Genomic DNA, 22,484 nt, shown 5'->3' with positions numbered 1-22,484 from the left:
GGGCAGCCTCTGCCACCTTATGAAGCACGGTGCAAGCTGTTAGATATCCAAACATTAAAAGAACGTCGAAAATTCGCCATGATTTCATTTATAAATGACATCGTATTCAACCGAGTTGATTCACAGGAAATTTTATCAAAATTGAATTTCTTTGCACCTACTCGTCAATTACGAAATCGCAGCATTTTTTCTATTAATCACTATCGTACTAATTATACCATGTTTGGACCTATAAATCAAATGATGAGAATATATGATGAACAATGTGAGTCCATTGACTTAGGTATGTTGAAAGCTAAGCTTAAGAGACAATTGAATGTATTTCGTCACTAAAAAAAATAATGTTAGGTTAAGTGAACATAAATTTAACAAATGGTCTACATATGATTAATGACAACAAATAAATAAATAAATTTGTATGTGCTAGCTGTGAATCCGATTCTGGAACTTCGTATCATTTGATATGTAACTGTCCAGTTTTTACGCAACTGCGTTTCCAAGTACTCGGTAAACACTTATCAAGTGAAACTGAATTCAAAAACCTGAATCTTCAGGACGTTCTGTTGTTCTTAACCTGCTGTGGTAAAGAGCTATAGGCACTCTTTACGCTTTATACATTATCACAGTGCCCTTTTCAGGGCGCTGTTTAAACCCATTGCGGTACGCTTATGCGTTAGTACCCTCTTGCAGGATATTTTTTCCTATTTCCCTCTTCCCATCCTTAAGCCTGCGCACTTTAGAATCGGTACGCTTTCTACCGGCTACAGATCAAAAACGGTTTAACTTAGAAAAAAATGTTGTAAGAAGCAAAAGAAGCTTATTTATTGTATTTTGTAGGAAAAATGTGAAAAAATCAGTTTTTATTTCATCAAGATAAAATATTGACTGATTGTGAAATTCATGCCATTTTATTCTGCACAAACCAATGATCGTCAATGTTTTTAAATTTTACAGTTTACGGGCTGATATTTCAAGAAGAAACAAAATTATACTCATCAAACATATGCTCAAAACAAGTTACGACATTTAACTCTTAACAAATATGGTTCACAAGAACATAATAAACTTTTAGCCTTATTGTCCATTCACGCTATATTCAAAACATAATTTTACTCAAACTATTTTTTTATGAAAAAATATATTCTGAGATCGTTTTTTTGGATCTACAATTCTCCAATTCAAGTGGCCCAACTATATTCATATCGAAACCTGGATTATTTTTGGAATTATTAGCAGTTTTCCCTCACAGTAGTCGGGAATTAACAGTCACAAGACTAACTAAAGATTATGGAACTATAGATGTGATTCTATGATCATAAATAAAAAACTTCTGAGTAGATTCAGTTTTATTTAAAAAATCGTTAGATATTTCACGCCATCAAAACACATCCAATGAATTGCGTCAGCAATAGTCCATACAGCTTTCGAGCCACGATTATTTATATTGTTCTGCATCAAATCATTGGTTTCTTGTATACCAATACTATTCGTATAGCATCCTTCCCGTATGCGTATTTTCCGAACTAAAGCTTATGCGAAAACAACTTTTTTGACCTTAAATATCTATGCAAGTCTTTGATTTTCCATAAACCCCTTCAAAGGCTTACCATAGCTATATTGGAAATTTTAAAACACTCATGGAATATTTTACCTCCTTTAATCAACAATCATAATACCAAGAAGTATTCTATACTGCGAAATTGGTGGGTTTGATAATTATATATTCCTACACAAATCTTGAATCTGACAATGATTGGTTTTTGCTCAATGTGTGCAGAAAAAACTGGCACTATTTACGAATTCAGATCAATAGTTCATCTAAAAATATAAAAATAGCAAATTTAATATTTTTCCTACAAACTACAATAGATAAGCTTCAATTGCTTCTAACAACACTTTTTTCCTAGTGACACCGTTTTTGAGCGGCAGCCGGTTGAAGGTGTACCGATTCTAAAGTGCGCAGGCTTTAATCATTACTCCCTTCCTTTCCCCCAGGTAAACGATGAAATAGGTTTTTTCATGGCAATGGCCCAAATGTCCCAAATGGATGAAAACGTGCCTCTGGAGCCGGCCTTCTGGTACCTTATAACTCACAAACAATATCAGCAAGACGAAGAACATTTTCTCTGGTAGACAACGTGGTGGGTCCATTTGAAGTATTCAAGTAAGTATTTCATCTCGACTACAACATGTTTAATATAATACTATCCTTGGGTTAAATTTTCCGTAAACTCGGATATGAGCAATTTAGAATGCCACATGTTCTTTGTACTAAAATATTGCTCATCTTAACCCGATTTTGTCCGATAAACGAACGGAAATTAACACCAAAAGTGGTGGAAATGAAAAATGTCATGATTTTTTGTTTTTCATAACATTCCAACCCTGCACATACTCTTACCGGATTCAGATGTCTGATGTTGTATTTAAATTCCTTTGTTTTGAGTTCGACTAGTATGCATCGGATTGACTGTTGATTCGAGATTTTATTCCAACGCTTTCAAATTCCAACGGTTTCCAAAATTGTAGGCAAAATCACATTCCGCTGAATTGCAGTTTTATCAATTTAAATGACCATTTCATTCATAAAAGTGTCATTTAACAATTTACCCAAAATAGAACAAAAAAAAATCCCACTTCAACGTAGCACAGTAGAACGACGACACAGTCCAAAGAGAACTTTCTCTGCAAACACATCGTTCTCGCTTTACTCGTCGCAGGAAATAAATCCAATTAGGCAAGTGGCTGGTGAAGGTGAATCGATTGTCTCTGTGGAATTTGATATTTTGCATTATGGGGATTTATAATCATAAACAAATTTTGACAAAAATGAATTGATAAGTGAATACTCCTCAGCCTGCAGTCAAAAGATCGCCCATTCAGATTGGCCTACATTTGGTTTGAGACTAATCTGTTTTGTGTACCCATAGATAGCACACTTCTGATTTTGTCAAATCTTTCCACTCGCACTTGAGGACGATGCCCGTTATCGACGTATTGTTACTCAACGTGAACTAAATAAATCGATCAATCATCGTAGACGTCAAGAGAACCACTTGTTCGGACAGAAATTGGCCATCGCCTAACGGTTTCGTCAGTCTTTTGCAGTCGCAACATGGGTCAGCACAACGCAGACGAACTCCAGGCGCCAAGCTGGTTGAACAACCAATTCCTTCTGGAGGTCATCCGAAAGGCGCAAAACGACCAATCGCTAACGCTCTGCCATGGATGTAAACTACGGCCAGGAACCAATGCTGGAGACCACTACGCCAGCATTATGTTCCGGACGACGGTCCACTACCGGTCAGCACGATACCACAAAGAGCAAGCGATAAGTCTGATTATGAAACTCCCTGCGCAGGCTGAGGGTTTCAAAAAAGACCTGCTCGAAGGAAACGGTTTGTTCGAAACGGAAATGAGAATGTACAGCGAAGTGCTTCCGGCGATGTCCAAGGCTTTGAAGGAAGTCGGAGAACATTTGGAGGTTCCCAGGTAGGTGGTAGAGCTAATACTTTGATGTACAGAAAATGTTTGGCTTAAAATCAAAGTGTATAAAACATGCACAAGACTATATTATAATCTAGCATTTTTTGTATGTTTCATGTAGATCATGTTTGATTTAAAATACGGACAACTTTACAAGTTGTCCATATATAAATTGAACCAAATATTTGTGAATCGGGGGTTCATTTCTTTAAAATTATACATACTGAGTAAATTAGCTGGTGTAAACTTAATACCTAATTGTGTAAAGCACTGCAGAACGAAATAAAGCTTTCTCATGACGAGCTCTAACAAGTTCTATTGATAAAGAAATACTATGTATTTTTTCTTATTTATGTTTCTTATGGCATTGGAATACATTTTCATTTTCAAATATCTTAGTGGGATATGATGAGTAGAAATGAAATGCAAATTGAATTATCTACACTCCCGTTCAAAAGTTTGGGGTCACCCCCTCAAAAACATGTCATTTTTTTAGGCCCATATCTCCGCCAATTTGCGTCCGATTTCAAAACCCTAGGTTTCATTCAAAAGATAATAAGTCAAAGATACTTTGAACATGATTTAAAAGAAACTTTTTCAAAAAAATTTGTATGTAAACTTAACCCAAAGTTGCCAAATTTTCTGGAAAATGAATATAAACTTACGGCAGTGCCGCTGGAAGATGGGTCGACCAAATTTTAAGATGAGAGCGGTAGTATAACCCATTTTCTATTAGCTTTCAACTGCTTTTTACAGAATTTAGCTAAAAAATCCAGAAAAAAGTTATTAAGTAAATTAACTCTACATGCCATTGACCAAAAGTTTGGGGTCACCCCTCAATATGATGTATCAGCCAAAAGTTTGAGATCACTTTCGTAAAACATGGAAAAGTGATTTGATGATATCTTCGTCATCTATAGTTCAATTTTAATTATTTTTGGCTCATTTCAAAGATAATTAACTAAATTTACGTTTGATGTCTTCAACTTAACGTATTTAACGATTTTTGTATATAAAAATGTTATGTAAAGTTAGCACATTTTACCACGCTTCAAAAAATGAGGCAACTTTACGTTAAGTTTTAGTATGTAAATTTCAACAAATATGTGTGGTTCAATGTCTATGCAGTAAGTATCATTCATTTTGTTTCAAATAAGCCAAAAAGAATTAAAACTGAATGAAAGATGACAAAGATATCAACAAATCACTTTTCCATGTTTTACGATAGTGACCCCAAACTTTTGACCGATACAGCATTTTGAGGGGTGAACCCAAACTTTTGATCGATGACATAAAGGATTTACTTAATAACATTTTTTCTAGATTTTTTAGCTAAGTTCTGTAAAAAGCAGTTGAAAGCTAATAGAAAATGGGTCATATTACCGCTCTCATCTTAAAATTTGGTCGACCCAACTTTTAGCGACACTGCCGTAAGTTTATATTCATTTTTTGGAAAATTTGGCAATTTTGGATTAAGTTTACATACAATTTTTTTTGAAAAAGTTTCTTTTAAATCATGTTCAAAGTTTCTTTGACTTATTATCTTTTGAATGAAACCTAAGGTTTTGAAATCGGACGCAAATTGGCGGAGATATGGGCCTAAAAAAATGACATGTTTTTAGGGAGTGACCCCAAACTTTTGAACGGGAGTGTATGCTTGCATTATGTCGTACCTCATTCCTAAGAGTTTCATAGGCGTTATTGCATAACAAGCAAAATCACTGCACCCACGGTAGAACGTCTTGTTATTATTGCTGTTATTCATTCAATCAATGGGGTAGACGAGAAATTTATAAGAAAATTATATACATTTTTCCATGTGGCTATGTGGAATACTAAAAAAACTCAGAAAATGCATCTCTCAGGAATCATAATTTGTGTAAAAATAATCCAGCAACAACATTTCAAAAGGGCGAGACTGCTTTCGAAACCAATGCAATGCCTTCGCACAGAACTAACATGACCGCCACAATGGCCGACTTTGGCACCTACTGACGGTTTCCATCTCATCATGATCAAGACCAGCGCACCTGATCTTATTATTTTAAGCTTAGGCGCTGTCCATAAACTACGTAGACTTTTTTTCGGCCATCTCAGACCCACTCCCTCCTCGTAGCCTTTGGTTCATACAAAATTTTCGAAATTTGCATGGAGCGTAAACTTTGACCGCCCCCCCCCCCCCCCCCCCCCCCCCCCACTATGGGGGATTCCCATACAAGCAGGCGGACAAAAATATTTTCGTCATATTTTCGAGGATTTATTAGTATTCTGTAGTTGGTTCGACTAAAACATATTGTTTATGAACATTTTTAAACATCACGACCAAGTTTTGAAAAGGGCGTATTTTCAATATGGTCAAATAACTGATAATATATAAAAAGTTTGAATTTGTTTCATTTTTTTCATTTTTATTTTGTTTTTTTTTTTGTGCTTAGAATGATCAACACCATTGTGTAGTTACTTTCAAAAATGAATTCCAAGGGAATTTGCTTAGAATGTTTGAGAATCGTCGTTTAATCTCAATGGGTGCACCCGGGCGGTCTCGTGCGTAAAAAACGCTGAATCTTCCAAGACCGCAATTTACCGCAGCATTTCGCATACAAAATCATCAGAGTAGACCTAAAGCTTGGCCATAAACTGATTTTGAGCCTGAGAATGTTTGGGAAAAAAAGATGCCGATTATCAAAATTTGAATCTCATGCCTTTTTCAAGTTCTTCTTCTTCTTGTATCTTTTTTTTTCACACAATGGTTCAATTATTTCACAAAACCACGTGTTTGTTGGAAAGCTTGCTTCATTATCTTACCAATGATGTATTGAAACCAATAGATAATGATGATAATAATTAGAAAATATCGTTTTGAAATTATGTGTTGTTTTTTTTTTTGCGAAAATTACATTTTTTAGCTTTACTCAACTTTGATACTCAATATCTTTGTAACTACATCAGCTAGAAAGTTGAAATTCTGGATTTCTCTTAGTTTATATGTTTATTATCGATAGAAAATTTCAGAACAAGCATTAATGGAAGTCACTTTTCTGATTTTTGTCCGCCTGATATCCTATAGTGCCCGCGTCCCCCCCTAAGAGTCTACGTAGTTTATGGACAGGCCCTTATTACAAGTGAGCAAGAACTGTTGTTTGAAGCTGTTAGAACTCACTTTTGTTGGGCCACCCTATTGTGGCCACCCAGGCTTTATCCTGGGCCTCAGGGTCGATACAATGGCTCCGAGAGGAAATTGGGGGTGAGTGGAACGACTTCCCAATAAAACAAACGTCCAAGGAGGAGCTACGAGCTAAAGATAGAAAATGCAAGGCTTGGCTTGAAGAAATGATGGGCGACTATGGTAGTTATTCAGATTAACATTCTTTGTATTCAAAAATTATTCCATATTGAAATTTCTTATTTTGGAATGGGAAAGGAAACATGCACATACCGTTTTACCATCCTACTGGTTGATGAAGGGGCCGCCCGTTTAACGTTGGGAATGCCTGCGGACCTTCCCAAGTCGAACATCCATCCTCAGCGACGTACGGGGACTACCGGGCCAAGATGATGGTGTGGCACGCCGGCGGAGCTTCGTCGAATAGCCTCCAACGTTGTCGGGGAGTTCACTTTCTGTGGACCGGGCCAAACTTACGGGAAATGGCGCGCCGGCAGATTTCCGTCGAACACAGCACCTTCCGTCAAACACCTTCGCCTACCGGGCCAGAATAGCGGAATGGCACACCGGCGGGCTTCTTCACACACAATCTACTTTCGCTTACCGGGCCGCGTTGACGCAGTGGCTCACAGGGGAAGCCACAGATGATTACGGGAAACAGCTCACTTTTCTTCGGCCGAGCCAACCCAGCGGGAAGTGGCACACCGGCGGAGCTTCAGATGTTCACGTGGTGACAATCCACACTTATCGTTTTCGCAATGGCCGCCGTACGATAACCGACGCTTTCTTCGGCCGGGCCTTGGGCGTTCGAGACACACCGGCAAAGCAGCTCCTGGAGTTCACAAACTTGCCTTCACACGCGAAACGAGAATTTCTTCGTCCTCACTGGGAACGGATCAAAAGCGGGCACTTTTTGAGGCGAATCCAAAGATGGCCTCTGAACTGGTCACTGGATAGTGCAAAAAAAGAGAAGAAAAACGTTTAAAAACGCGCACAACCTTTAGTGACGATTGTCGGTCACCTATTCCTCTCTGCTTCATGGTGCGAAGCAGTTTTGTTGCCTCGTTCGGCGATCGTCTCGCCGTCAGCGTCGGCGTCGTCGACAACTCATTGGCGCCGAACGTGGTGGTGGTGGTGCGTTATGCAAAAGGGTTTAGGGATGGGCAGGGCGTTTTGGAAAATTCGATCATTCCTTAATTTCATTATTTTTCTTTTCGCTTCAATTTCCAACATTTTTTGTGGATGTAACTCCGATTCTATCAAAGATTAAGATATAAGCCAATAATAAGTAATAATAATAATAATAATAATGAAATTAACTAGGAAAAAGACAAAATAGAAAAAAAATATATACAAGTAGATATTTACAAAAATAATGGGACCTTTTTGAAGGTAACAAAGCTTGCTTCTTTCACAAAAAATCTTTTAAAAAATCTACTCAGTGGCTTAGTTGGTCTTACTCAGAAATCGAAAATTCCTTTGTTTTCTTACTCAGTTTTTGTTAAAAGTGGGACAACCCATTGGCAATGGGTTCCATTATTTCCCTCCCCATCAAAGCTTGGATTCATTCGAAAACGACAGAATAAGCTGTTTTCACGCTGCTGTGAAGCACGTTTTTCGTTGCCTGTCCGCGGTGGCGCACCATCACACACTGCAAAATATTTATGCTGGTAATCAGCAAACTTTGCTGATTTTTGGCGTGCTGATTGCATTCAGCAATACAAATTACTGAGTATCAGCAATTATTTTTCAACTTGCTGAACCATCCAGCAATTTTGACAGTTGATCAGCAAAGTTATGCTGAAATTCAGCAAAAATGTTGCTGAAATTCAGCAATTTCTTTTGCTGATTTTTGGCGTGCTGGAAGCGTTTCAAAAATTTTGGTGTGCACATAGCGTGCCCCACGAAGAACGAAATAAGCAAGTAAATAATATTCACATTCTTTGGCGGATAAGTGTCTCTTGCTTAAGTATATTCATGACCAGTCCGAGAGGTGAATATTCATCACTCATCGGGGCTGGCTGAAGCGAATTTCACCAGTTCGTCTCCCCATCGCTTGTTGCAAAATGAACGAATCGATGGCGCACACACTGACTACCAACAACAGAGACAGGTGTATCCATGCCCCACAAGTCCGAGAACGCTCCTGTTGCTCCTCGGGGAATAAACTAATCTATACCAGAATATTCGACGTCGTCGTTTCCTGCCTTCTCTGCAAAAGAGCGCCGCTCAGCAGCATTGTACCATGAGAGAGGCAATCTTCAACTCCTTTATGTGATCTCTTTCGTTCTTCGTTTGGGTTACTCGCTGCTGTTCTGTATAGTTCGCATTCAATATTCGCATGTGATGCAGCGTGAGCGTGAGGTTTGAACCTTCATGAACGTTTTGGGGAGCGATAATAGTATATTCATGTTCATTGATTCATTCAGTCAAGCCCTGCTCCCAATTCACCAATGACCTGCAACCTGACGTAGCAGGCGCCATTGTCGCCTGAAAATAGAAGATCGTCAATACTCACACACTGAAGATGCCTGTTGGTCCCAAGCAGTTATTTCAATGTGGGTGTAGCTGGTTTGCCGATACACTTACCTTACCTTACCGGTCAGGCTAAGGCCGGGGTGGCCTCTGCTGTACATAGTAGCCGCCTCCATTCCACTCGGTCCATGGCTGTTTGTCTCCAGTTCCGCACTCTGCGTAGGGTCCGCAGATCGTCCTCCACTTGGTCGAACCACCTAGCTCGCTGCGCTCCACGTCTTCTTGTACCGGTCGGATGACTCTCGAGAACCATTTTAGTCGGGTTGCTATCCGACATCCTGATGACGTGACCCGCCCACCGTAGCCTCCCGATTTTCGCGGTATGGACGATGGTTGGTTCTCTTAGCAGCTGATGCAGCTCGTGGTTCATTCGCCTTCTCCAAGTCCCGTCTTCCATCTGCACTCCGCCGTAGATGGTACGCAACACCTTCCGTTCGAAAACTCCAAGGGCGCGTTGGTCCTCTGCACGTAGGGTCCATGTCTCGTGCCCATAGAGGACTACCGGTCTAATCAGCGTTTTGTAGATAGTTAACTTCATGTTACGGCGAACTTTATTCGATTATAGAGTTCTGGGGAGTCCAAAGTAAGCACGATTTCCTGCCACAATGCGCCTCTGAATTTCTCTGCTGGTGTCGTTGTTGGCGGTCACCAGTGAGCCCAAGTACACGAATTCTTCAACCGCCTCGATTTCATCACCGTCGATACGAATTCGGGGTGGCGGGCGCGGTGATTCCTCCCTGGAGCCCTTTGCCATCATGTACTTAGTCTTCGACACATTAATGACTAATCCGATTCGCCTGGCTTCACTCTTTAGTCGGATGTACGTTTCCACCATCGTCTCAAATTTACGAGCTATAATATCAATATCATCGGCGAAACCAAGCAGCTGAACGGACTTCGTGAAAATCGTCCCACTCGTGTTTATCCCCGCTCTTCTTATTACACCCTCCAAAGCAATGTTGAACAGCAAGCACGAAAGACCATCACCTTGCCGTAGCCCTCTGCGAGATTCGAAGGGACTCGAGAGTGTCCCTGATACTCGAACTACGCACATCACTCGATCCATCGTCGCCTTGATCAACCGTATCAGTTTATCCGGGAATCCGTATTCGTGCATAATCTGCCATAGCTGTTCTCGATCGATTGTATCATACGCCGATTTGAAATCGATGAACAAGTGATGTGTGGGCACGTTGTATTCGCGGCATTCTGCAACACCTGGCGGATGGCGAACATCTGGTCCGTTGTAGCGTTCACCCATAAATCCAGCCTGATATTGCCCCACGAACTCTCTTGCAATCGGTGATAGACGGCGGCATAAAATTTGAGAGAGTATCTTGTAGGCAGCGCTCAGTAGTGTGATCGCGCGGTAGTTCCCGCAATCCAACTTGTCGCCCTTTTTGTAGATGGGACACACGATACCTTCCATCCATTCCTCCGGTAATACTTCTTCCTCCCAAATCTTGGTAATGACCCAGTGTAGTGCTCTCACCAGTGCTTCTCCACCGTATTTTAGAAGCTCGCTTGGTAGTTGATCTGCTCCAGCGGCCTTGTTGTTTTTCAACCGGCCAACCTCCTCCTCAATCTCTTGAAGGTCAGGGGCCGGAAGTCTTTCGTCCTGTGCACATACTCCTAGATCTGTTACCACGCCACCTTCGGTACTTGCAACGTCGCCATTGAGGTGCTCATCGTAATGCTGCCGCCACCTCTCGACCACCTCACGCTCGCTCGTGAGAATATTCCCGTGATTATCTCGGCACATGTCGGCTTGTGGCACAAAGCCTCTGCGCGAGCGGTTCAGCTTCTCGTAGAACTTTCGTGTGTCCTTAGCGCGGTACAGCTCTTCCATCGCTTCGCGATCTCGTTCTTCCTGCTGGCGCTTCTTCATCCGGAAGACTGAGTTCTGCCTGTTCCGCGCCTGTTTGTAACGTGCCTCATTCGCTCTCGTACGGTGTTGCAGCATTCTCGCCCATGCTGCATTCTTCTCGTTTTTCAACTGTTCACATTCGCCGTCGTACCAGTCGTTTCTGTGATTCGGAGTCGCGAAGCCTAGCCGAGGTACTACCAATGGCGGATCGGATGTCCCTCCAGCCATCTTCAAGTGTAGCTGCGCCAAGCTGCTCTTCCCTTGGTAGGGCCACTGCTAACTGCTGCGCGTAGTCTTGAGCCACTTCTACGTTACGAAGTTGCTCGATGTTGAGCCGCGGCGTTCGACTTCGACGCGTGGTGATAACTGTCGAAAGTTTTGAGCGCATGCATACAGCGACTAAGTAGTGATCGGAATCTATATTCGCACTGCGGTATGTGCGGACGTTGGTTATATCTGAGAAGAATTTAACGTCGATTAGAACGTGGTCGATTTGGTTTTCTGTTTGTTGCTCGGGTGATCTCCAGGTGGCTTTGTGGATATCTTTACGGGGGAAGAAGGTGCTTCGGACTACCATACCACGGGAGGCTGCAAAGTTTACGCATCGCTGGCCGTTATCATTCGATACGGCGTGCAGGCTGTTGCGCCCGATTACCGGTCTGTACATTTCCTCCCTTCCTACCTGCGCGTTCATGTCGCCGACAACGATTTTCACGTCACGTGGCGAGCAACCATCGTATGTTTGCTCTAACTGCGCGTAGAACGCTTCTTTCTCGTCACCGGGTCTCCCTTCGTGTGGGCAGTGGACGTTAATGATGCTGTAGTTGAAGAAACGGCCCTTAACTCTCAACATGCACATCCTTGCGTTGATCGACTGCCACCCGATCACACGTTGTCGCATCTTGCCCAACACTATAAATCCTGTTCTCAGTTCATTGGTGGTGCCACAGCTTTGGTAGAAGGTAGCCGCTCGATGCCCGCTTTTCCACACTTTCTGTCCAGTCCAACAAAGTTCCTGCAACGCCACGATGTCGAAGTTGCGGGGATGTAGTTCGTCGTAGATTATCCTGTCACATCCTGCGAAACCTAGTGACTTGCAATTCCATGTTCCAAGTTTCCAATCGTAGTCCTTATTTCGTCGCGTGGGTCTTTGCCGATTGTATCGAGTCGTATTTTCTCCTATGTTATTCGCAATGGGGATTTTTACGGGAGGCTTATTGGGCCTACGCCAACACTCCTGTCTCGCCGGAGGGCCATCGTGCCAGTTCTGTTTAGCGTCCCAACCAACACTGGGACGACCACGCTGATGGGGCTACCACCTTGGATCTAGCTAGGCGTGGTGCAGCGTTTCTTACTCAGCCGCTGGATGCCAGAACAGACGCTGTTTGAGCCGCACCTCCTTGGTGAACAGACGCTCGAGACGTACCTCCTCAATCTAGCTGAAGTCAGAAGGACAACAGTGCCCAGGCTGCACTACCAGCTAAGCACACAACTCTTAGCTGGCGGTCTTTGTCATCGCTTGACCCGTGGAAGCATGAGGTAGGAACTTGTGAGGACCAGAGCTATATTGGACGCTCTCCTTATCGACTCACCGTTTTGCAGCCCGATACACTCAAACCTCCATTTAGGAAGAATCTATTTAGGTGAAATCTATTTGGGTCCCTCCATTTAGGTAATGTTACCTAAATGGAATTTAATTGAGTTCAGAACAGTTGGAGTACTTAAGATTAGGTACAAGGTTGGTTTACGGGAAAGAAAGGGGAGGGGCGTGGTTCAGTGTTGAGGCATTCCCCTCCTCACCCCCTGCTTCCTCAGTTAAAACACATATCATTTGATTGAGCCCAAGCTACTTAGGAAGTATAATTTGTGGTGCTGTAGGTTTAAAGCTTTTACCATCATTTATGACGTCAAAACCGACAAAAACATATCATTGACCTGTTTTTATTTTGGCCACCAAACCCAACGTAGACCCAACAGTTGTGCGATGTTGGTCCAACAGTGGCCCGCAGGGTTTTTCGTGTTTCGTGCCCAGCTAGTCATTTGAATGACAATTTATTCAGTTGGCAAGGATTCGCTTCTCATTTAATAGGTGCACTGATTGAATGAAATCTTTTTAAATATGACTAGTAGAAAAATAATACTAAAAAGATTTGTTAGTAAATGTAACACCTGTAACACCTTGAGGAAACTCGCTGAATTCCTCGAAACCCCCCTGAGACCCTGTTCGGCAATGAACACAAGAATATTCAGGCGAAGACACTGGACTGTTAGGGCCCATATAGTCGAGGCGGTAAACGCACGGGTATTCAGCATGACCATGCTGAGGGTGACGGGTTCGATTCCCGGTCGGTCCAGGATCTTTTCGTAAAGGAAATTTCCTTGACTTCCTTGGGCATAGAGTATCTTCGTGCCTGCCACACGATATAAAGCATTGTCCAGTTAGAATCCGGACGCAAAGGATAATTTATTGTGACGCTCTCAATGATCATAATCATATTCTTTTTACAGCAGTCTGATCATAAACAAGTCCTCTATTGATGATGAAAATTTCATCGATTTTCTTGCTACGAGTGAAAAGTTATTTCAGATTGAAGACAAGTGAAGGAAAAAAATCTTGCACAAACACGCTGAAAATTAAGCGTGGTCAGGTACGACAGTCGCGAAAAATGTTAATGTCTCCATAACCATTATGTGTGATGTGCACAGATGTTGTTAACCATGTCATGAGGAAGTGCCCAAGGAAGATTGAAGTTTATGTTCATGGATAAATCTGCTTGAAATTCCAAGATTTGCCAGGAAGTTCGAGCTCAGGACATCGTTTTCTCACATCACGATTTTGACACCAAATGTGTACAAAGATGATAACCTCAAGAATCGCGTGCTGCTTTTCAAAAATGCACACAAGGGATCTGTAGAGGTTTGAGCTAATTTGGTGAGGTATCACGACAGCCTGAGATGTGGTAGGGGTGTCATCACTGTTGGATAGTGTTTATTAACGAAAAAACACTCAAATTTCGCTTCTTTGGAATTCACTGAATAGCCCTTAATTTTGCAAGAAGAGAAATATTTGGCAAAGTTTCTTTGGAATCCTAATCAGATTGGTATAGGGTCTCAGGACACTACAGAGATGGCCTGATTGTGAAACAAATCCGCCGAAAGGGTTGATGTTAAAATTTACTACCATTGTGCAGATTTTTAAGGAAGTAATCACGGAAAAAATGAGAAAATGTATTAAAAATTAAATTAAATAATTTTAATGATATTTTTCCATGAAACTACAGTAAATGATCTTTGTTTTGAGGGCTTCACCTTTTCTGTTTGTTATTCCACCTCTGAGATATAAGTGATTATCTGCGTCCGGATTCTAACTGGACAATGCTTTACACATGTAAAATGGTCATTGGCAGAGGAAGCTCTCAGTTAATAACTGTGGAGCGTGAATGAAATTTACATTCACCGCGTGAGGAGTTGCCTTCACAGCTCGCTCACGACTTTGGTATACGTTTGCGATCCCAATGTTATTTGGCAAACTTTCAGATAAAACTACAAGGTTAAATTCATCCATACATTGTTTTTCGATAGCATGCTTCTGAACTGAGATAATAGCAAATGAATGTAAATCTTTGCAAATGAATGGTCGCAACCTTGGTAAACACATTTCTTCAGCATATCTAATCGTGTTACCATCAAGATTTAAGATACACCGACCCGAGCAGAGGAGAATAGCAAGTTAATAACTACGAAATCACATAACCTGTTTTTATATCTTGTTTTGTTATTATTAAATTATCAAGGCATAGCTTTTCCATAACAAATTTTGTTATACAATCTCATTTTGTTATAATCAAGCTATTGATATACATTAACTAAATTACATTAAAATAACATGTTTTGTTGAAGCACAAGTTTAGTTATTGTTGTACTATTGATCAACTTATTAACAATAGCACAACAGTAACAAGTTTTGAAATCACAGCAACAATTCGACAATTATGACCTGTCCCTTTGTGTTGTTCCATTTTTATACAGTTAAAAAGCAAATTCCTGAACGAATCCTTTTAAGAATTCCTTAAATAATTTTCGGATAAGCACTTGGAAATTCTGGAGGAATCTTTCGATAAATCCCTGGAGAAGTCTTCAAGAGAACTACTGGCGCAATTTTCTTAGAAATTCCGAAGTTAATTCTTCTGAGCAATTATTAGGATTCTTAACAGAACTTTTTGAAAAACTCCTGGAGAATCCTTCAGAAAAACTCATGGTGAAATCCTCAAACAAATTTTCAGAAAATCTTAAGATGAACTTCAGGACTAATGATCACAGGAAATTCTGAAGTAACTCTTGAAGGGATTCTATGCAGGATTCTGGAGGAATTTCTAGAGGAGTCTTTGAAAATCCATGAAAGATTCCGTCAAAGAACTCTCGGAGAAATTTCTGGAAGATTTTTGGAATCATTTATGGAAAAGTTTATGATTAAATCAGCTGACAAATTTTTAGAAGAATTTAATGACAAAGTCATTTGATAAACATAAAAGGAGTTTTTGACGGAATCCTAAAGAGAAATAAATAGAGGAATTTTAGAAAAAAATATTGCAAAAATTTCTGGTGAAAGTCCTGTAGGAATCATCAGAGGAAGTTCAGGAGAAATTATAGCAAAATTTTTGAAGGAATTCTTGTAGATTTTAGGAGGAATATTCGAAGAATATAAGAATTTAATTCTCGAATCCAGGGAAAAATCGGAAGAATTAAAACAATCTTTCCAGAAAAATTGTAATAATCTGTACAATATTTCCAATATCCCAAAAAAAATTCTGCAAAACTGTTGAGCATTCTAAAAATTCTTCAGTTTCTATGCTGATAAAAAAAACAAAGGTCACACGTGCTTTGAAAAGAATTAAAGTATAAAAGTTTATAAATTACAGGGGGAAATCGAAGCCCTCGTATTTGATAATATAGAAATTACAAAAGTTCGATTATCTTGTGACTTCAAATCTCTTAGAATGAATTAAAAGCTGAATATAGTATTTTTTGATCATTTGAAAATATTTCTTACGTCAGGGTGATGAACCTCATGTGATTGGCGGGTTTGTGAGACAAAGCGAACAATTTTATTTATTTATTTATTGATATACTCATGTAACGTAAGGAAAACTCCTTATTTGAATGTTACACACTGGTGGGATATAGCATACTAACAAATTACTTATTATCTAATTTCAAGTTTCTGAACTGACTATAATAAAATTCATTTATTGCATACGTTCAAGCTCCTCTAGCAAACCCTCTTTAAAGCTTTTCAAACTTATGGACATTTTAAGATTAGGTGTCAAACGGTTCCAAAGAGAAATGCCTCTCATGAGCATTGAATTACCATAATACGTCGTTGAATGCTGAGGGATAAGCAAGCTACGCGTTCTAGTATTCCTTAAGAATTGCAAATTACTATACAAATACGGTGGTTCCTTAGTCTTAATGATTTTGAACAGTTGTACACAAATTCTGAAATCATGGAAGTTGCCAAAGTTACAGCCTATCAATGTTTTATGGAACTGTGAAACACTAGAATATCGAGATAAATTAAAAACATACCTAATGCACGAGTTGAGTGCCACTCTTAGTTTGTTTAAAGATGCCACAGAAGCATTACCATAAACAAATTCGCCATACATGAAATGAGGAAGAATAAGAGATTTGAAAAGTTTGATTTTCATACTAGTTTCGAAATGTCTGCTCACCATTTGTAACCTTTTGAGTGCACCATAGATTTTTCCACATTGAGTATTAACAAAGGCATCCCAAGATAAATTAGATGTAAAAACAATTCCAAGATTATCAACTTTTTCAAAGAATTCAATTATTTGTCCATCAAAAACAAGCACAGGTGTTTGAGGAGGGTTTCTGAGTCTCGATATCATAATAGCTTTAGTTTTAGATGTGTTTACAGCAAGTAAGTTATTTATGGACCATGCAAAGATGCTTCTTAAGTCATTATTAATTTTCCTAGCAACATCATCTATAATGAATTCACCAGTAACGGTGAAATAAATTTGTACATCATCCGCAAACAGATGAATTGAACAATAACGCAAGGAATTAGGAAGATCGTTAATAAAAAGAGAGAATAATAAGGGTCCCAGGACAGATCCTTGTGGAACCCCTGACTTAATCGAACTAAAAGAAGATAAAACATTGAAAAACACGGCTTGACATCTATCACTCAAATATGATGTTATCAAATTAGCAGCAGACTGAGAGAAACTAAAATTATTTATTAGTTTATTCACTAATCTACAATGTGACACTCGATCGAATGCTTTGGCGAAATCTATTAGCAAAAGTATGGCCACACCTCTTTTATCTATTGCCTGAGCCAGATCATCATGAACCTTAATTAAAGCTGTATTTGTGCTAAAATTACTTCTGAATCCAGATTGAAGTGGGTGTAGCAAATTATTGTCAATGACATGCTTAGAAATTTGAGCTTTAATTAATTTTTCAAAAACTTTAGAAAGTGCGCTAAGGATACTAATAGGACGCAAATTACTAATGGAAGAACAATTACCTTTTTTCTTGATTGGGATGATTTTCGCACTTTTCCAGGGTTTTGGAAATATTGAGGTTTTGATTATAGAGTTGAAGAGATGCTTAAACATGGGCAAAGCCAAGGGTAATAGTATTTTGATAAATTGAATAGGTATATTGTCAATGCCCACTGCATTTGATTTGATTGAAAAAACACAGTTAACAATGTCGTGTTCCACAACTTGGACGAAGTTAAAGCCTTGCACAGTCGATGGCACAGGCTCTGATGAAGGATCAACGGTAAAGTTTGATGTAAAATAGTCATTTATTTCATTTGCAGCAAAATCTTCGTTGGCAAAACTACATTCCTTAGTAACTCCTAACTTTTTGATATTGCGCCATAGTTGCTTACTTGGCAAATCAGCATTAAATTTAAGTCTGTCACATTCGATTTTAGCTTGAGATATCATAGTATTCACTCTATTCCTTAGCCGTTTATAGGTATTTCTATCAATTTCAGATTTGGAATGTTTCCAAGTTCTATAAGCGAAGTCACGATCGATAATCGCGCAGCAAATGGCATTACTAAACCATGGATTAGCATTATTTCTTTTGCGTCTTATAGGTATATGATTGTCATGGAGAAGAAGTAAATGGTAATTCATAAAGTGAAGCAATTCATTGGGATCAGTTTGAGCGAAGAAAAAGTTCCAATCAATACTCAGAAATGCTTCCTGCAACAGAGTTGAGTCAAAATTAAGATAATCGCGATAAGTTACAATAGAATTCCTATTTTCTTGAAAAACGCGTATTGAACAAAAAACCATGTCATGGTTAGAAACCCCTGACATGGAAAGCTGATCTTGTTTCGTGACAATTTCTGGAGAATCAGTTAGAATTAGATCTAGTAGAGAACAACCTGTTCGATGGAAAAAAGTAGGTTCAGCATTAACACAAACATATGATAAACTTTCGAGCGTTTCTTTAAAGGTCCTTGAACGAAATGAAGAATTTAATAAATCGGTATTAAAATCACCAATGAAAAAAGTACTATCATATCGAACAGTGAAATTTTTCAGTAAATCATTGATAGTCTCAGAGCAATCAACAGTAGGTGGGTTATAAATAACACCTAGCAGTAATTTTTCGTTACGACTTTTGATTTCCACTGCTAGATATTCAGTTTCACCGTAATTGTCAATGATAAATTGTGACTTTGCAACGACACGATAACCAAAATTCTTTCTTATATATATGCAAATACCACCACCATGACGATTCCGATCATTCCGAATAATGTTATATCCGTCAATTTCGATCATAACATCACTGATTGTATTATTGAGCCATGTTTCGGTGAAACATATTACATCGACTTTACTTTTACAAAAAACCATTCGCAGCTCATCCAATTTCGTGAAGTTACGAGCTACAAGGCTCTGAACGTTGATGTGAACGACATTCAAATGATCATTTTGTAACGCAGCATTTAGAACAATTCTTGGAATCGCAGTGCTCAGAGAAGCATTAACATCTAGAACATTAGCCATAGTCAAAAAATGTGATCAAACTAAGCTTTGAAGAAAGTCTGCCAAAAGAAACCATCCCGCATGCAATAATGAACAAAGAAAAATTAAAACTACAATCTACAATCATCAATATTTCATTTAGTCTTGAAGTTCAGTTTTAGTTCTAAAAGCAAAATGGATTGTTTATATATCCCAAGGTATTGATTAACAGTGTAAACACCACCAGCAGTGTACAAGAAAAAAAAAATAAACATAGTTTCAGTCCTCCCAACAGCAGCAACACCCTCCGTATAGCAACAGCAACATCTCCAATCAGCAGCAGCAACGGTTCAGCAACAGCACCTTGCACCAACAGCAGCAGCAACAGTTTCGGACGACAGCATAGACTTTGACTTTCAGGACTGGAAGGATTCACGGGAATAACTTGAGGATGGAAGCATGGAAACTGCATATGAAGGAAAAGACAAGCTTCTTGGATAAAGGTTACTTCAAAGTATGATGACTTTCAGGAGTGGGTGGATACATGGAGTGCAAATGATGGGAGACATGGAGAACTGAGGGAAGGAAGAGAAAAACTATTTGGAAAGGTTTGAAGATTTGTGAACAGCAAGTTGTTTGATGTCTACGACCGGCTCAGCATTGGATCCATTTAAGCGCTGAACAAAAACGATCCCATCACGAGTAAAAACGTTCTTGAGAGCTCCGTTTTTCTTTAATTTGATCGCAGTTGTTCTGATGTCCCTATCATGTTGAGTAAGGTTTTCGTTAAAGAAAACCCTCCGATCATTGTCGAAACCTAGATGACGTAGCGACAAATTTCTCGTTCGCAGATAGCGGCCGTAGAATGAATCCCTCGCGTTTTTCATTGCAAACTGGCAGACAATTGGTGGGGTTGTTCCGACTGGAATTGGAAATCTCTGCAACCGTTTCAGGTCCACTATGGGTCGATCCACTTCGTTGTAACCAAGGACCGCAGCGAACTTGAAGAATGAATCCATCAGGTTCTCATTCGTCGCATAGGGAATGCCGGAGATAATGAGATCACTAGCCTTCTCCAATCGATCCAATCGTCGAACAGTCGAAATGAGCTCATCTCGAACCTCCGTTACCGCCGAAGAAATACTACTGATGCTCGACGTACACTCGGCTTTTAAAGCGAACAGCATGTTCTCCACTTCAACGATCTTATCCTCTAGCTTGGCATTGCTTGCATCGATCTTAGCTTCAATTTTTGCGTTCGAGATCGAGAACATCTGCTGAATTTTGCTTAGCAAATCGCAGTTAGGATCGTCATCGATTTGCATATCATCTCTTGGTCGCTTGTTGTTATTCCCATCGCCGTACACAGACGATGTAGAAACCGACCGAGTAATCGGTTGATTTGTTTTGGTCGATTTGTTTTGGCTCATCACAATAGCTTTTGTTGGTGGATGGCGATGATCAGCGATTGATGAATATTCTGAAGGGCTTATATCGTAGAACAATAACGTGGATAGCGCCAAAAAAAATAATAACTTAACGCTCAATTTCGCATTAAGTAGCGGCGATTTCTCGGTTGATTGTTTAATCCACTTGTTGAGCCATCGAATTATGCACACTGGGTGATTTAAGGTGTAATGGGAACAGCAAATAATCAGCTAAAACTGGAACCACTTTCACTTTTATGCTAAAGTGTACATCCCTTCAGAAACTTGTTATCACTTGTTATAATAAGTATTATAACTTATTTAGTAACGAGTTTGGTATCATAGCAAATTCTGCTCTCCGATTATTATCAATAACATATTAATATCAAAATTTGTTATTGAAATATTTTCCGAATTCACTGTTATTAAGTTGTTATTGAAACTAACAAAACAAGTTATTGAAATGGTTTTCCAGGAACATTTTTTTGTTATGGAATTTGTTATTTTGCCGCTTATGACAGACAAGTTTATAACACAATATATTATGGTAATAACTTAAAAATAATCGATTTTATTATTCAGTTATTTTGCCCAAATAACACAGCTCCTTATGCTGTTGTTATTCCCTTGTGCTCGGGGAGTATCGTGGAACATACGACTTCGAATAATATAATATCCCTCCGGCACCAAACGGTCAAGAGTACCATGCTTACACGAGACTGTTAACATTTGATCGGGAGTGTATTTTACGCACACAGTTCGGAGGATTGAAACAATTTCTCAAACGATATCTTTATTTAAATAGATTGATCCACGCGTCTCACAAACCTCATACGATTATTATCCTCGAAGACGTATCACCAAAGGCTTGGCTCACTGGCCGGGAGCTCATCACCAGCTATGAGGAAGCACTACCCACAATCAGAAACGTAGCGAAATTCCATGCGGCGTCATACTTTCTGAACCAATCGGTAAACTGATAGAATGTTGTAATCCCATTAAATAAATTACTAAACCTTATTTATGTTTCCAGTCGATGGATCTATCGAAAAACTGCATCGATATGTTCACAAAAGCAGATGGCGGCGCCTTCTCCATATTCTACAAGAGTTTTGATGCCTTCTGTGACGCTGTCCAGGGATGGGCCGATTGCGAAAAGTTTGCTGCAAAGTTTCAAAATCTCAAAGGAACTACACAGAAAAAGATCCAACAGGTTTACACAGCGAACGCCAAAGACTCCGGATACAACGTTCTCAACCATGCCGATTTGCACTGGAAGAACTTGCTGCACAAGAAATCGCCGAACGGCCGAATCAAGGACTCGATGCTGATCGATTACCAATGCTGTCACTGGGGATCGCCGGCCATCGACGTTATCAGTTTGGTGGATTTGGTAGTGGATCACGAAACGAAGAAAACCTACCGCAAGGAAATCATCTACGAGTATTACCAACACTTTGTCCTGATTTTGAACAAGCTCGGGTTCTTGGGCTGTGTTCCGACGCTGGCTGATTTGCACATGGAATTGTTGAAGAAGGGGTACTTGGGTAATCGAGTGTTTTGTTCCATACATTTCAAACACTAATTGATTTCATTTGTTTGCAGAGGTGTTCCATGTGGTTGTGTTTGAGCAGTTCAAACATGTTCAGTTGACCGAAAATACATTCGACGATCTGAGCAAAGGTCGTGGTGAAAATCCTGGCTTCGGGAATGAATCATACTTGGAAGTTGTTCGCGCTGAGATGCCATCGTTGATGTACAAAGGATTATTGGATTGATTTACCAAATGAAAGGAAGTTTGTTCCGCGTATTTCTGACAAAAAAGCCAAAACGATACATTCCCTAATAGTTTATAATATATTAGTGTTAGAAGACTTGTTTGAATTGTATTTTTTTTACGTTTTCTTTTGATGGTCAACATCCTCTTTAACATTCAGTTTTGACGTTTTGAGTATTTAAATGTAATTCCTCAGTATGAC

At 39.6% G+C, this 22,484-nt stretch overlaps 1 protein-coding gene across 1 annotated transcript; it reads left to right on the top strand.

The window, feature by feature from the left end:
- Positions 1 to 2,743: 2,743 nt before the first annotated feature.
- On the top strand, positions 2,744 to 22,379 carry LOC109422704 (uncharacterized). The gene is made up of 4 exons (XM_019697566.3): positions 2,744 to 3,492; positions 21,311 to 21,476; positions 21,539 to 22,052; positions 22,111 to 22,379. The coding sequence occupies exons 1-4, from the start codon at positions 3,116 to 3,118 to the stop codon at positions 22,281 to 22,283; spliced, it is 1,230 nt and encodes a 409-aa protein (XP_019553111.2). The 5' UTR covers positions 2,744 to 3,115; the 3' UTR covers positions 22,284 to 22,379.
- The last annotated feature ends 105 nt before the right edge of the window (positions 22,380 to 22,484 follow it).

This window comes from Aedes albopictus, chromosome 3 (genome assembly GCF_035046485.1).
Source record: "Aedes albopictus strain Foshan chromosome 3, AalbF5, whole genome shotgun sequence".
Taxonomy (NCBI): domain Eukaryota; kingdom Metazoa; phylum Arthropoda; class Insecta; order Diptera; family Culicidae; genus Aedes; species Aedes albopictus.
This window is presented reverse-complemented; position numbering and strand designations above follow the sequence as displayed.

Coding starts and splice junctions, on each gene's coding strand:
- LOC109422704 (XM_019697566.3), top strand. CDS start 3,116: ATGGGTCAGCACAACGCAGACGAACTCCAGGCGCCAAGCTGGTTGAAC. Junction 3,493..21,310: donor GAACATTTGGAGGTTCCCAG/GTAGGTGGTAGA, acceptor TTATTTAAATAG/ATTGATCCACGCGTCTCACA. Junction 22,053..22,110: donor GTTGAAGAAGGGGTACTTGG/GTAATCGAGTGT, acceptor ATTTGTTTGCAG/AGGTGTTCCATGTGGTTGTG.